The sequence below is a fragment of the Dermacentor silvarum genome, chromosome 1, assembly GCF_013339745.2.
Source record: "Dermacentor silvarum isolate Dsil-2018 chromosome 1, BIME_Dsil_1.4, whole genome shotgun sequence".
Lineage (NCBI taxonomy): Eukaryota > Metazoa > Arthropoda > Arachnida > Ixodida > Ixodidae > Dermacentor > Dermacentor silvarum.
The window spans coordinates 73,485,877-73,501,968 of NC_051154.1; the positions used below are offsets into that span (position 1 = coordinate 73,485,877).

At 41.6% G+C, this 16,092-nt stretch overlaps 1 protein-coding gene across 4 annotated transcripts in view; it reads right to left on the minus strand.

The window, feature by feature from the left end:
* Positions 1–6,229: 6,229 nt before the first annotated feature.
* The window catches only part of LOC119465958 (tumor protein p53-inducible nuclear protein 2), a 33,287-nt gene continuing 23,424 nt past the window's right edge, over positions 6,230–16,092 (minus strand). For 3 of the 4 annotated variants that reach the window (XM_037726450.2, XM_049669648.1, XM_037726441.2), the window contains exons 4-5: positions 15,311–15,534; positions 6,230–8,042 (exon numbers count right to left, since the gene is read on the minus strand). In XM_037726450.2, the coding sequence (XP_037582378.1) occupies positions 7,864–8,042; positions 15,311–15,534 (403 nt within the window). In that variant the 3' untranslated portion in view covers positions 6,230–7,863. The remainder of the gene's footprint in view (positions 8,043–15,310; positions 15,535–16,092) is intronic. The other variant, XM_037726455.2, reaches the window with a different exon arrangement.

The following is a 16,092-nucleotide window of genomic DNA, read 5'->3' on the forward strand; positions in this document are numbered from 1 at the left end:
GCTAAAGTAACTTTTTGAGGCTGTAAGACTACACAGGTACAAGAAAATGTCATACAAGTAGGTATGAAATGCTCAAATCAAAGTTGGTGCTCTTTGTAAGTTTTCTGCTTGTAGCTACATTGTAAGACACCTGCCATATGTTATACTGTCATCCACAAAGCAAAAACTTAAGCTCCTGGAAAACTCACTTAGCAACAGTTGAGCCTTCTGTAAACATTCATTCTTTAGATCTGCATTGCTAAAGTTAAGCAAAGAAATAAATTACTGTCTGCATTTTATAATTCATCGCATACAAAAGTACAGAATTACTGTGTTCAAAAGCTTTCTGAGATGATTTTAAATAAACAGGTTATAATAGTGCTTGGAAGTAAGAAGTACACTAAACAAAATGCAATAACATAAGATGTATAATTAGTCAACTGACTGAACAAAAATCACACACAAAAAATATTTAACATTTGGGTCACCACCTCTAAAATAGGTGGAAGTGAAACAACATTGCGCTTTGCCCAGTGTACCAGAAGGTTAAAAAAAAAAAAAGTGCACCTCACATGTATGGCTAATTCAGTATATGCCTGCAACTCATTTTACTTCAGGAGTATCCACTTGTTAAAAGAAAGCATTACAAGCTTGACAGACACACAACCCAGAGATAAACTTTTGCAAGGCGCTTGAATTCGGTGCTGTTGATGAATCCAGCAAAAGACATTGCTGTGAACATGCTTGAAGCATGGCTATTTGCATGAAATGTTTTCTAGCAGCTTTACTCATAGTTTGACGCAAGCACAGTGTCTCAAGAGAGTCAGTATTGCGTAAATGAAGTAACATTATTTTGACATGCACACATTTGGCATGCCCCCTGGACTGCCCCCCCCCCCCCCCCTTCTTTTTTTTTCACACTTACATTTTTCCTTCCTGGGCTTGTTTTTATACACTGTAGGGCCACAGACTAGACTTTTGGTTCCTTCCTGCTGTGTTATTTTGTACATATATATACAGCCAAGGATTGCTGAGCTCACAAATGCAGTCACACATCTCACAGCAGGAAGGTGTCAACAGAGTATGCTGTAGCAAAAAATAATAATAATAATAAAAGAGAGAGAGAGAAAAGAAAGTTGGCTGGACTGAGTCTGGGTGCAAGGCTGGGTTGCAACAGCCAACTGTTCACTGGAGGATATGCAGCTTAGGCTGCCCATTATGTTAGGCTTTGCTTGACGCCCCTAATCCTACATATGCACATGCCATTCTAACAACATTCTACCACAGATTATTAGGTGCTTGGAATGAGCTGGCACTGTGCCAACATATGTAGATTTTTCATGGGCTGAGCTTGGAACACATCTAGGAGGATCACATATACTCCACAGTGTTAGGGATGAAGTGTTACAGAAACCAGCAGTTGGGGGGGGAATGTACCATGTTGTTTGAATATGAGCGCTAGGTTTATGCAACTCTTCGAGCTAAACCAGTGGCTCATTCGCACTCAAATAGAGATGGTATTTCATGGTGAATGTACAACCGGCCAAATCTTTAGCTAGCTTATGTAAATGCTGTTCTTTTCTGCTTTACAGCGCATTACGATTGAACGAACTTGCGAAACGGGCAAGGTTAACTCATGCTCACAAAGCTCGTGAATATTGTATCATCATTTGTTAGGTTGTTCTTATTGTAAGGCACTGGTGCACAGAAAATCGTTGCTTGTGCGAGTCAGTTAAAGATTTGGCCGGCTATACTTTAACACCACATTTAGGTGCATTACCCACTTGTTTCACTAAGTTTAAATCAGAAGTCTGCATTGCCTATGGCAATGCCAAACAGAAAGTGTAGAATTTGCAGACACAGAACCAAGGCATCGTCTAGCACTGTCTGGCTCATTGCGCGGTGAAATTTCAAAGTGCTAAAATTTTTCTGCTCAACGTAGTATATACCATGGCCAAATCATATGCGAGAAGTGTTGACACGTCGGGTCTCAAAGGGAGGAGGGGGGGGGCAGCCCCCCCCCCCCCCGGCTTTCCTTCTGGATCCATCAGTGGTGTGGTTGAGCATGAATGAACCAGCGGTTTAGCAAAGTCGCATGTACCTTGCACTCCAATTTATGCACCATTCTGTAGAAGTGCCCGACCGGTACTCAGATGTAGCAGTCTTTCAAAGAATGCTGTGCTTGGACTCTTGGACTGACTGACTGACTGAAAAACTTTATTGGTCAAAGTATTGACAGGGAGGGTGTGGACCGATCCTTAAGGGACGTTCCTTATAAGTACTAGGTGGGCTCCTCATTACAGAAGCCCATTGGCTATAGCCGCGGCTTGGGCACGCACGACCAGGGCCTTCTGGCTCGCCAGGTCGGAGCAGCCGAGCAGGGCCGCCTCCCAGTCCTCCCGGATAGGGTTGGGTATAGGGGGAAGGTGCGGGGTGGATTGGCATGCCCACACCATGTGGAAAATGTCCGAAGACTTTTCCCCACAGTGTGGACACTCCCCTGTGCAAGCAGGGTCGAAATGTTTTAGGACTGCCGGGCACAGCAGTGTTTTAGTATAGAGGCGAAGGAGAAAACGCTCCTCCGCCTTCGTGAGGCCCTTACAGGGCTTAGGAAAGATTGCGTGGCCGAATTGGTAATGTTGGGTGATTTCCTTAAAGGTAAAAGCCGGATTGGGTTCGGAGTCCGCATCGAGGGGAGGTGAGGGCGATGCCCGGAGAGTAAGCGCGCGGGCAGCGGCGTCAGCTGCTTCGTTGCCCTCGAGACCCGTGTGCGCGGGAGTCCAAAGAGAATAAAGTTCCAAGAGATATATTTCACTGCATAGATTGACTTGGGACAGCAAGCAAAATGAAGTGATACAAATTCGCCCGCCTATCCATCCTCCGGCAGCTGGCAGTTGTTCGTGACTATATTTTTTTTTTTAAGGGGGGGGGGGGGGGCAGTTTGGACTACGATCATAGTTGGATCACTAGTTTGAATATAGTATGTCTCTTCCATAATTCAGATGTCAGCTTCTCTACATTTTTCTTTTACCGTGGCAGCATCACATTTTTAAGACCAGCATAACAATGACATCACTTGCAACAAGGGTGTTGCACTGGCTACTGGAGCTCCACTTGACCCTTGGCTAAAGGGATGGGCTTTGTCACTACTGTGATGGAAAGACTGCAGTGCAGAGAAGCTGAATTTTTAGACTGAGTTATGGAAGAGGAAGAGGTGTGTAGCAGTTCTTATCCTATATGCACTGTGTGGCAGGAACCCAGACGAAAAAAAAAAAAACAATATCAATACAACCTTAATATGACTCCAAGCACATTAGCTGTCCAATCCCAACATACTTCTACATAATATTAATGTATTTGAAACATGTGTATTGGGCTTTCAGTATAAGTTGTGTGCCTGATAACAAGTATGTCAAAAGAAAAACCTGCAGGCCTGGCACTTATATTAAACACATTAGATCAATGGTATAGGTAAACTGCTTTGCATTGTTTTTGTAGGCCAAAATATGCAAACCCAAGAAGCAAATTATCTGTGTGAGGTATAAAAGCTACTAAAAATGTAGCATATTAGGGCAGCCAGACCACCCCGTGTTGCATTAAATAACCATGCTGATAATTCTGTCCCTAGAGGTGTCTGTATAACATTTATTAAATCCCAGGTGCCTTGGTGTGAGGCCTTACTTCTTGTAATGCATTCAAAGCCACTGCCAAATTAGAAAAACTGGAAGACACATAAGAGAGACATTCCTAGATTTGTATGGCTTTTCTTAAGGCTGGATACACACGTTTCTCTTTTAGGAGAGATTTAATAGTATAATAACTAGGACATAGCTTAATAGCATAAAGAAGTTTTGCAATCTGTCACGGCTAAATAATTATTATGCAAAATCATTTTCACGGCCTTATAGTATGGAGGTAAAAATATACCATGCTTAGGGCCATAACTCTACGTGCCTATTGAGAGGTCGACACAGAGGCAAGCATGCAGGAGGTGGGATGTCATTTGCACTGCCATCCGGCCAACTGCAAGTGCTAGCAGCCCACTTTTCAGCACTGCACAGGCCTATGCAATGCCAGTGTTTAAGGTACGACTGACTGCTTTTATTTATTAGCAGAGGCCACATTCAGGTGAGAATTGTACTGGCCTATCATGAGAACAGTTACAATAGCTAGAAAGCAAAAGTGGACTATTAAAAATGTGTTTTTCCGCATGTTTGCGCAAGCTCTGCATAACAGGGACGGATTCGTGAGGAAGGTGCCAAAGGTGCTGTGGCTTATAGCACAACAACAAAACCATGTGACTGCTTGACTGCTCGTGGTAGGGGAAGAGGACTTCCAAACTCAAAGCAATGCAGAACGGCCTGTTTGTTCAACCAATTACTTTACTCCATAAATTAAGTACTGCTCACAAAAAGGCTGCAAGTTTATTGAGCAACTAGATTTATGCATTTATTACAAGAAATGCAGGTTAGAGGTCATGAAGCTGCACTGTAGCAAGTATGTGCAGCAACTATTCACAAGTTGGTAAGCTCTAGCCACATTGTCAGCGAGGCTAGTAAAATGAAAAAAAAAAAAAACACAGGTTTAGTACACTGCACTCAAACAGCTTGGTTGATGAGCATAATTTGGCCACAGCACCTATCAAAGTGATATCGATGCGAAAAGTTGTTAAGGTGCCCAACTTTGTGAACAGCATTAATTGCTTGCAAGGAGAATGGTGCGATTTCAGAGAGTGTGCTGCTCTTACTGGGACAAAAAAACTCTGGTGCTGCCAGCCTTTACCTCTGCTGTGCATTGCAAACCATTGGTGCCCTGTTTTGTTATCATATGTGATGGCAGTGTAAAGGCATTTCTGAAGCAGTCATCATAGCTGGCATACACTTGTGCATGCATACACACACATTTATACAAAGAGTTTCATGTGGTTATTTACACATACTACACACATCCACAATAGTTAGCCTGCAGCTAAGACACTATGTATAATATGTATATATATATATATATCTATATATATTAGGGGGGAAAAAGCCATCTGAAAGTTACTTCACACTGATAAACTTTAATGCCTTATTTTTCTTTTATTTCTTTTTTTTTTTGTTTTTTTTTTTTCTTTTGCCATGCATTTTCAAGCTTTTATAACTTTTTTTTTGTTTTACAGCTATGCATTTCTTGCGACCTACGTGCACAAGGTTACAAAGCTAAAACATCAAGTTATTTTTTTTTCTCTTGCAGTTCAACATACCAGCATGCACTACCAAGCTTTTATTGTTATTGTTATTATTTTTTTTTTATGTTTAATCTTTTACACTTTTTTTGTACCTCTTTGAGTTCTCTTTTCTGTGGGTAGGTAAGTGGGGGGAGGGGAGGGGGAACTCATGCACTTGGGCTTTTATTTAACTTTATACACTAAACAGGCTGAGTGCAATGAATGGGAACTTAAAAGCTCAGTTAAATCAGAAGACAAGGCAAATCTGGGTGCAAAGAGTAACAAGTCATGGGTATACACCTCAGCTTCATACCTGCAAGAAGAGAGCAAAGTGGCTCTCAATGTGCTCTTCACAGCTTTCAGATGACTTGGTGCTTTAATGATATTTCTTTTTTTTTTTTTTTTCCATCTTTGTAGCAGCCCAGGTGACCCAGTCACCATAAATGCTCCTAACAGTATAGCAGGTGGAAAAAATTGCAACAATGGCAGAACTCAATATCACTCTGCTTTGCTTCAAGGCTTAATAAAAAGCTTGTTATTATGTACAGTGAGATTAGCAGTTTTGCTGGGTATTTATATATGTACACATTCTTGTCTCTCCACATCCAATGTTTGAGACACTGCCTCACAGAGGCTTTATATTGGTTTGGAATTGTTGCACTAGAGTGGTGCATTAAGAACAGTTCAAGAATGTCTCTTCAACATACGCACATTAGCTCCGATTACTTTTTGAAATGCCAGAATGGCTAATTTGTTAGCAGTCCTCTTAGTAAGCAGCATAAAGGTTTCTTCTGTGCATGAGGTCAATATTCAAACAGACCAAGGAGAAGAGAACAAGGTAGGAAAAATAAGGAAGGGGGTACCTGCTGAAATCTCTGCTTTAATGTATTGGTGGCAGCTGCATACAATACTCTTACAGATTAAGCATCAGCAAGATTGCTTGAAGGCAAATTAAATAAGGGGAGGCGCTAGTCAAAAGACTGTAGCTGTCTAAATAACAATGTATTTTCAGGTTCTTTTTTTTTCTTTTTTGCTTGAATTAAGTTGTGCTCGGACACCCTCCTTTTAGACATTAAATCATAGCAAAATTTGATAAAAACAGCAAGAAATGTGTATCCTTCAGCATAATTTCAGTGTTCCTACATCACATTAAAGTGCAGCTTTCTCATTTTGCACTACACATTGGCTCTAAAATTATGTGCACGGTTCTTTTCACAAGTACAATTGCCATATTATAAGGAAGCTTTGTGTCCCAGTGTATGTAAATTGATGTATTAGTGTTTCTAATGCATAACATCTTCTGTTTCTAATGCATAATGTCACCAGAAAAAAAAAAAATTGTTTTCTACGGAAGGACTCTGGAATTCAAGTGCTCAGAATTATCTACTTTAAAAAAACAAGTTTGTGGACAAAATTTTTGCTCAACTGCACTCTACAGCAATAAAATAAAATGAAAAATCAATGCAAAAGAATACTATAAAAAAAAGTGTGCAAAAAAAGTCAGTCTTTCAACACTGTATGACACTAGAAACAAGAAAAGCAGAAACTACACGAAAACAAATGACAAATGGAAAGAGAAAGCAAACGTCTATCAGTGCTTAAGGTTTATAACCCTAGCTTTACAATAGGGGGAAAAATTTGATGCATATCTCCCGTTAAAACAGCATAAAGTATCACACTTTAGATCCACTTCAGGCATAAGGCAATGCCTAACTGTTGCTGTAGTAAATTGTTCTACTTTAGAGATTTTTTTTTTTTTGCAAGTGAGTGAAAGTCACTAAATTAGTTTTATACGTGACAATTCTAGTAATTGTGTTGCTCGGTATTAAGTGGACAAGTGCTCTGTATGCACTGTGTGTTTGGCATTGTACACAAGTGAGGTTTAGTGAACTAGAGAAGACAGAGCAGCCTAGTCCAACAGTTCCTGTTTCTAGGCAAGAAATTCTGTTGTGAGCTGCGAAGAGAATGAGGGAAAGTATGGTGCCCCCCAATACAGGTGGCAAACTATTTTCTCAGGAAAAAAAAAATGACCAAATAAGCTGTTGCTTACTAACATAATGGCTAAGTTACACGTGCATAAACTAACAATTCATCTTCTTTATTGTAGAAAAATGCAGTGCACACCTTGTTTGCAATGCAGGGATTAACATTACATCTTGCAGTGGTATGGTGCTGATCTGTTTCAACTATGGGAGGCACACTGCATTAATGCCAATAAAATTTCCATTTCCATGAGACAGCAGTTCCAAAGACAAAAATTTAGTTATGCAGCTTTTCCGATATCTCCCATTTATGAAACTGGTCATTGACAGTTCTGACAAATGCTGTGCTGCTTTTCTGAGTACATATTTCGGTCACACATACTTTCCTTTAACTTTGCAAAAATGAGCTTCCTTTTCTGCACTGACCAATCAATCCACCATTTGCTCACTATGAAGTTCATTAATGTCACCCACATGATACAGATTTGAAACAGCACTATGTGCACACAGCCTGTGTAATGCACAGATCCTGCTTCCAGCCACAACCCTCCACTGGCTCTTTTCCTTTAAGCAGGCCAGTGTCGTAACAGTAGATTTCGTATGCCCCAGTAATCCCCATCACATTTGTCCTCTTGTTTTCTTCCTCCGGTCGCACAAGTGCCAAAGTTATTGTCTCTTTGCAGTGATGGCAAGTTAGCACTTGCGATTGTTGTTGGCTCCTGAGCGGCGTGCAGCAGTGCGATCGCGGCGTTTGGGGTGTCGGTTGCCAGTCTGCACTGTGCGATTCTGCCGCTCCAGTTGGCCTCGACCCAACTGGCGCTGTTCTCGCTGCACCTGGCTACGCTGACTTGGCCGTAGCTGTTCCAGCCAACCTGGACAATTGCCACATGTACCCTTGAAAAGCCTCTTCCCGACACCATACATCCAGCAGCTCAAAGACACATAGCTTATAGAAAGCCCCTTCAGGAGGGGTTTTGTAACTTTTTGGCCTCAGGAAGGTGTTACCAGCTTTAATTAAACTCTGAAATACTCCTGGCTATGCATATGCAGTCTCTTTGATGATGTTCACACTTTACTGCACAGGAATGGTGGCTGAAAGCAGCACTCGTATCAGTGTGATGAGTGCATATGGTTTACTTTAGGGGTCCTTCTCCAGGCCCCCATCAAAAATCTTACACTAGGCGTTGTAAAGGGTCACTCAGGGAGCACTCAGTCACAAAAATTTTTAAAAAGCATTTAGCAGTACCAGAGATAGAAGTAAATAAAATGTCATAAAGCAGTGGTGTGAGGAGATGAGCTACCCTCCCTATTCTTCTATTGTCTTGACCACAAGACCCACCTCCTTCTTGCTCTGTGGCATTTCCAGATTACACACTCTGCACCTTCACAGGAATCCCCAAGTGTTCCCACATCCATTTGTGTGCTGCAGCAGTGTGACACAGAAGCCCCATGCATGTGATGTCACCTCACTTGCAGCCAGAGTGGCTCTTTTAAGAAGAGCGTGCAGGCTTTTGTTTGAATTCTCAGCTGTTTTCACAGAGTACATTGGTGTAATAGTTTGCAGACACAATAATCGCCATGTGACGTATGCATCGCAAGCGCCTGTTTTCGATGCCCAAACCTGGCGAGGGATTCTCTAAGTAGAGAGTACTTGCATGGCCCCAACTTGCAACCAGTCGTAAGTTTTTTGCTGTTCTTCCAACCAGTTCGAACACTTATTTTTTGTATGGGCACGGGAGATTCCCTGCTCACAGATATTTGTTATAGCAAAAAAAGAAGAAGAAACAGCTTAATTTTGACTGCCCTAAGGAAATATAGAGGCAGCAATGCAGCAATAAGGGATCTTGCACACTTGTCTGGGGGGCACTCACAGATTCCAAAAATGCCACCAGCACAGCCACAGCCCCAGAAACCAACTTTGAAAACGACTGCTTTTAAGCAATCAGGGGGGTATATTATACAAGGTGTTTCAGTGACCCATCTTCCATTATCAAAACTAAGGTATCCAAGACAAAATGTCAATTTTTGCTGGACAAAACTTATACCATTGGCAGATGTCACAATTTGTGTTATAATCACCAACTTGACTGATTACTTTCTCACTAATTGGTTAATGGCATATGTTCTGTGAAATTTGAAGATGGTCAGTCATCAAAGCATGTCTGTTTACTGGGATCCTGAGACTGTCACCACTAGTTTCAAGATAAGTTCAAAAAGTCCATCACAAGATGCATTGGTGTCCAGAATAGTTTTCTCTCGTAATGCACATTAGGAAGCTTTCTGGTAAAATAAGGCAGAGCACTAATGTATCTTACCACAAGTTTAGGGACAGATATTTTAAAACCGATACTGTACTATGCTTCATATTTAGCAAGTAACGCTCCAGAAACTATCATAAGTAGTCTGGTCTTAAAATCTTCCACTACACATGTTTCATGGCGAAGCGGTTTTTAATCTGTGATGCCATCGACGAAATAAATTCTTCATATACAGTTAAACCTGGATATAACGAAATTAACAAATTCCCCAAAAACTTCGTTATAAAAAGGATTTCGTGATATGCAGGTTCGGCACGAAAATTTGAAAAAGAAACGCTTACCATATTTACTCAATTCTAATGCGCCCTCGATTGTAACGCGCACCCATTTTCAGTTTTCGTCAAAGCAGTCATTCTTGGAATGTCACACCAGGCACTGGATGCGTGGACGCGTGTCGTTTCGCACAAGCACGAGGCGTCGGAAACGAAGAGCGAGCGACACGATGGCGTCGTAGCGTTGTATAGTGTCACCTAGTGTCAGGTTAGTGAAGTGAAGCGCAGAGAATTGCGCAGTAACCAAAGAGTAGCACTGCCAGCACATTGAAAAAAAATGTTTTTTTTTTCCTTCGGCAACATCAACAGGAAAAGAAGAGTGCCGGCTTGGCGGGCTAGGCTAGCTGCAGCAAGCGGCGGGATCAGGTTTGAATGAAGGGAGAGGGAAAGGTCATGCCCACGGCAGCAAAATCGCCGGGTCAAGAGATGCAGGCCCGCCTCGCGCACGCTCGCACGCACGCACACGGGCACTCGCTCTCGCCTCGCAGTCGCTGTGAATTCGAGCGCGTTAAGCGCGACGTCGTCGCTTCGCATTTTGTCGGGGCGGAGAAGGTGCTTCCGGTTGCTGCTCACGCAAAAATGACAAAATTTGGGGCGAAATCTCTAGGTTGTCGGCGGGGAAAATTTTTTATTTTGAGGGGGTCTCCCACTGCCACTTCGTTACCTAGAGGTCTCAAATACATGTGATTCTATAGAGTAACAGCGGGGAATAGAAAAACTTTGTTATATCCAGGAATTCGTTATATGGAGGTTCGTTATAAGCAGGTTTAACTGTATTACAACTATAACTTCTGGTGTATCTTTGAGCTTCCAGTATATGATGCAGTGTTTTGTTACGAGTGCAGGGGGTGCACTATGCAAGTTGTGAAAACAGTGCAATTAAACAATTGCACAAATTTTGAAGTCTGCCACGGGTGTGAATATTGGCCACCCAAAATGATGATTTTGCCTCAAACCTAGCAGTTGCAATACTTGTGAACAGTAAAAAGTTATTATTTATGACAAGTCATAGTTATATCAGTCATAGTTACAATGTCATAGTTATATTAATAAGAAAACAATGACAGCTTATTTTGCTTAATCTCAGCTAAGCTCTTACATACAGGCAAACACACAGGCCCTTAAGAAGCTGTTAACTCATGTGAATGTTCATTCAAGTGAAAACCAAACATATGGGCTTGCTAGTGACATGAAGATTTCCGAGTTGTTCATTAAACTGTGAACTTTCTTTACGAGACATTCAATTAAAGGTATTTCACTCCATACAGTGTGGTCCACTTATAGCAATAGCGACGACGAAACAAAACATTTAGTGGTTATCGCTGCATGTTGTTTCATCTGGCCTAATTTTATAGACCTTCCATATATGATGCAGTGGATGGGTACTAATAGGCATCAATATGATTATTGAATGTTACTAGTGGACGGCACTACAGCAGAACAATGCTTCAGATGAATATGTGTGGGAAACATTTATTTGTGTGCACTGCTCATTTATAGCTCAGAAACACAGAAGCAGTGGGAACTTCTCAATCAGCCTACATAATACATAATATTCCTACATAATAAATCCTAGCACGAGACATCACAGAGCTTGGGAGCAGTCAATGCACTTCTTCCAGTTGAGTAGTTGAGCCCGTTGAACCAACAATGATTAGCAGTAGCAGAAATCAGAAATTGTGAGATAATTGTCAATAAGGTCCTAAATTAACAAAGTGTGCTATTTAACATTTAATATAATTCGTTTTAGAAGCATTTTCACATTACAGAACTGAAGCTGATCAGTGCTGAATTTTATGTCTACTTATTAAGGATTGTGCGACTAGCACCAGTTTACAGAATTTTCTTCCAAAATCTACCACAGAACACATTGATGTACAACATTGCTTTTTCGTGCAATACATAAGAATAGCTTTCAAGAAAAATAATTTGAACACCAATGGCATTTTACTGCAAGTTTGAGGGCAAATATGTCGAAATTGGTGCTAGTCTCTGGATTTCTGCTAAGAAGACACACCTCGAGCACTCACCAGCTTAAAAAAATTAGTTAGTGAACCTTAGTTATTTAAACAAATTTACCTGATGTCTGCCACTGCTATAAATCTTGAGCAGTGCAAAATGTATTTTTGTCTCGAATCCCCCATTTTTTATGATAGGAGAGAGTTAGTGATACAACCAGTATGTACTGCCACGCTTTGAAATAAATACAAAGCGCAATATAAACACCCTAGCACACAAATTATTTTTCTAAAAATGTTTCGCACACATAACAAAAGCCAACTTGACAAAAGGATAAAAAATTGCTCCATTATATGGTCTACCTGTCATGCTCTTAATATGTCCATCTCAGATTACGAAACATGGTTAAACATATTGCAAAGGAGTGGGAGTGTTTTTCTCAACTTTTTTCATGCCAGCATGCACTATCTGCCTCTAAAGCTAACCTTAGCACACACTATGGATCCCAGAGAGCAAGCTAAACTTTGGAAACACCAGATAAACTAACCTCTTCTTTTTTTCATGCTACTGCTCTTAAAGAACGCCATATCTAATTTACCATGTGAAGCCAACAAACAACAAACCCAAAGAAAGCATTGGAAAATTTCCTTTCTAATTATTAAGCTATTGAATTAATTATGGACGAGGTTTACTTTGCACTCAACTTTATATTCTTCATGGTTGGTGGCAGCACAAGGGCCAAAGACGACAAGCACAGTGCTTTATTTGCCTTCGGCCCTTGCACAGCCCCCAACCATAAATCTTAACCAGCTTGCCCAATACTGTGCTCTTTATATTCTTGATTACGGAAAACTGATATGAAGGTGGGAGAAAGGCAACTTGTTGGCCGCATGCATCAAAAACGGTGTGATCCGCTGCAGCACCACACGCCGGGGTCTGTTATCTGGCATTGGCATAGCAAATGCGTCAGGAATGCGCTTGGAACGCCGTCACGCGTGCAAGCCGAAGCGTTCCATCCCGCTCAGGTAGTGCCGTTCGGCACAGCCAAGCGGCCGACAATGCAACTACGGCCGTCACGTTCGCTCCCATAGCAGCGCGCCCGACGCAGCAGGCCGCACCTTTTTTTTTTATCCAGCGGCCGTGCCTGTGGGAATCGAACTTGCATGTACCTCTACATGGCACATGCAGTGCCCTACCAACTGAGCTACAATGATGGCCGTTTAGTTGACCACCTTCATGGATATAAGTTATGTAGTACACATATTTATAATCTAGCTTTGGGAGTGTTGACCAGTGCCACTCACAGCCATAGTGGTATAGGTTGTCAGTTTGGTTCCCACTGGCAACAAGTTACTTTTTCATCCACTTTTGTTCCTCTTTTTGTTTATTAATAAAATGAATTTTATCGCCAAGTCAACTCTCATTCATAATTCTGCAGTCAATAATAATAACAAAAAACAGTTTCGCCTGAGAGGCGAAGCATTGATTGCCATAGCAAATTATTAAACAGCTATATGAAATAAGGTTAGTAGTTTTACCTGCTGCATAAACTGCTGTAAACATTTGCTTACTAAATAAATTAACAAGCATGCCGTCACTCATGCACAGGCAAACACAAACACATCTCAATCGATGACTGCGGACATTCGCTGGTGTGATGAAGAGCGGCAGCAGCGCCGAGCAAATTCCCCTTCATGCTACCTCACTTCTATGTGAACTAGGCGTGTGAGAACACAAAGCACACGAAGCCATCAGCTATCCCGGGTCGCCCAGCCTTTTCAGACCACCTCCAAGATAGGGCATGGGCGGCCGCGCTCAGCCGCCGCAGCCCAAGTAGAAGAGATGTATGTACTAAATAACCTGCCCCCTTACACCTACCCCCCCCCCCCTCCTAGCGCGCACACATCTCCCCACTCCCCCCTTACACACATGAGAAGACACAGCAACGATTTTGACTCTGGCAGCCTTGATGCCTTGGGGTAGCATACAAGGGTTTATTGGCCACTTGCCTGCTCTTAAGATCCGATACTACATAACGTCTGCAGTTCAATGAATGTTCCACTTCTTCCACCATGACTGTGAGTGGTGCTGGCTTACACTCCCAGAGATAGATCATAAATACATGTATACATAATGTCGAAGAAAGCAGTTGGGGCAACAGCTGTCCCCATGGCTTAATTGCTAGAGCACATCCACATGCATCAAGAGGTTCTGGGTTGTGTTCCCTCCAGTGGCATGTTGTCTTTACTTCCACTTTTATTTCCCTTTCCCTTCATTTTATTGCAAAGTAAACAATCATCCATAATTAATTCCATAGTTGAATCATTAAAAAAGGTAATTTTTCCTATGCTTTCCTTAGTTTCATAGTCTTCAAATGGTTGTTACTAAAAATTGAGCCCATCCATTTTCCCAATACTTCACGCTCATAGCTAATTTAGTAATGTTTAGCGAAGTATAACAAATAGACAGGGGATTTTGTACAGCCAAGTATTCACTTCTCTTTTTCACATGCTTAGAAGTTTCCTAAAGACCAAAACCAACAAACTGCATCACTTTAATGATATCTGATGTCAGGCGAAAAAAATCTCAGTACTCACTACAGAGCATACCCCATGGCTACAGACGTACCATTTTATTTCAAAGGACTTAACACATACGGAAAAATACCTTAACACTTCACTGAACTTCAATGATGTGGTTCAATAAAAGTGCTTGTGTAACAATGTAAGAAAATGACCTCAGAATTGTCTGCAAGCAATCTACACTTGTTGTCCTTACATTCAATATCTAGATGTCTGCTTCAATGATTTGCGAACTTCTGCCACCTTCAGTAGTGACATCTTAAATTGTGAATCTATATACACATTATTTTATTTGACACACAATCTTCCTTTATTTAATTAATAAAGTTTTGTAGGTCATGTCCCCTTTCATATGGCCACACAGCTTCCACATGGCACTGATTCCTCAACAGCTTCTACTCTACTGCCTAATTTCTCACAAAATGTTATACTAAATGAAATGAGCATATTTCTATGTTGTGCAATATAGGCATTTTTACTATAAAATTTGCGTAGCATGTGTGAATTTGATGCGAAATGCAAAGAACAAACAGTGCATGCATAGCGGTAGTTCAACTGTAACAAATTAATGTACTAAACTATGCAAATAATTTCATGCAAGCATGCATATATGTCACACATCTATAAATAATCCACACAGAAAGACATTTGGAATCAAACCGTCATTCTGCTGAATGCATGTGCACTTAAGCTTCAAACATGACAGCAGTTTTTGTGTTGCACAAAACATGACTTGCACTGCAATCAAGCTGACACAAGAAAGCAGCTCAGATGTCATGTCCTTTTTCTGTTTAATTACTTACGAGTGATGCATGCAATACAATCATATTAAAAGAAAAAGGTTACTAAAGTGAACAGATAATGCGTATCCTACACTTCTTACTGCCAAGTATGAACTCTCAGCAGTCCATAATTACGGACCAGGCTTTCTTAACGGACAGCTATAATAATGATGCATAGCTATAATGTGAGTGATGCAGGCTTAAGAAAGCAAGCAACTGGCACTCACCCGCTCTGGCAGCCAGTGCGGCCGGCCTGGGACCAGGCAGGGCGCGGCTGGCCGGGACTGCAGTGCTGGGTGGTGGGGAAGGCGGGGGAGTCAGTGGTGCACCCCGCAGACACGGTGGTCCATACACACTCATGCTCGGGTGCTCAATGAGCAGGTTCTCCAGAGGGGACGTCTCCAAGTGCACCGGCCGCCGTGCCACAAAGCACGGCGGAGGTGTCACATACCTGCACGTGCCCACACATATTGTGCTGACCTCGACTAGAGAGTTCCTTATGAGCACGGATAGGCTGAGGGGGATACTTATGTCTCAACTTCAAAAGTTGTACTCCACTTGCTTTCCTGGTTTTTATGTGCCTTACCTTGCCAAGAGTATTACGGAGTTTAATATCTCTGCTCCTGAATGTTGCCAATGATTTCAACTTTGTCCCTGCTCTTGCAGACTGCCTGCTTAAAGAGGCCATGACACCATATTTTCGAGCTTGAATTATGCATTACATGTTAAACCGTACACATTCCACAGCAAGCTTCAAGTTTGAATTATGCATTGCATGTTGAACCGTACACGTTCCACAGCAAGCTGACAAAATTTGAGTGCATTTAGTGTGGTAAAAAAATGTGTATTTATATTTTTTATTATCACAGTTGAATTTTACGGCAGTCTGGCAAAGTCTGGCAACGCTAATTCATGACAAAATGACTCACACCCTCAGCTATGGCTCCCTCGGAGTAACGGAAGCCAATCTCAAAGGACATTCTTTTTTGTACTACAGGTGCCGGAAGCA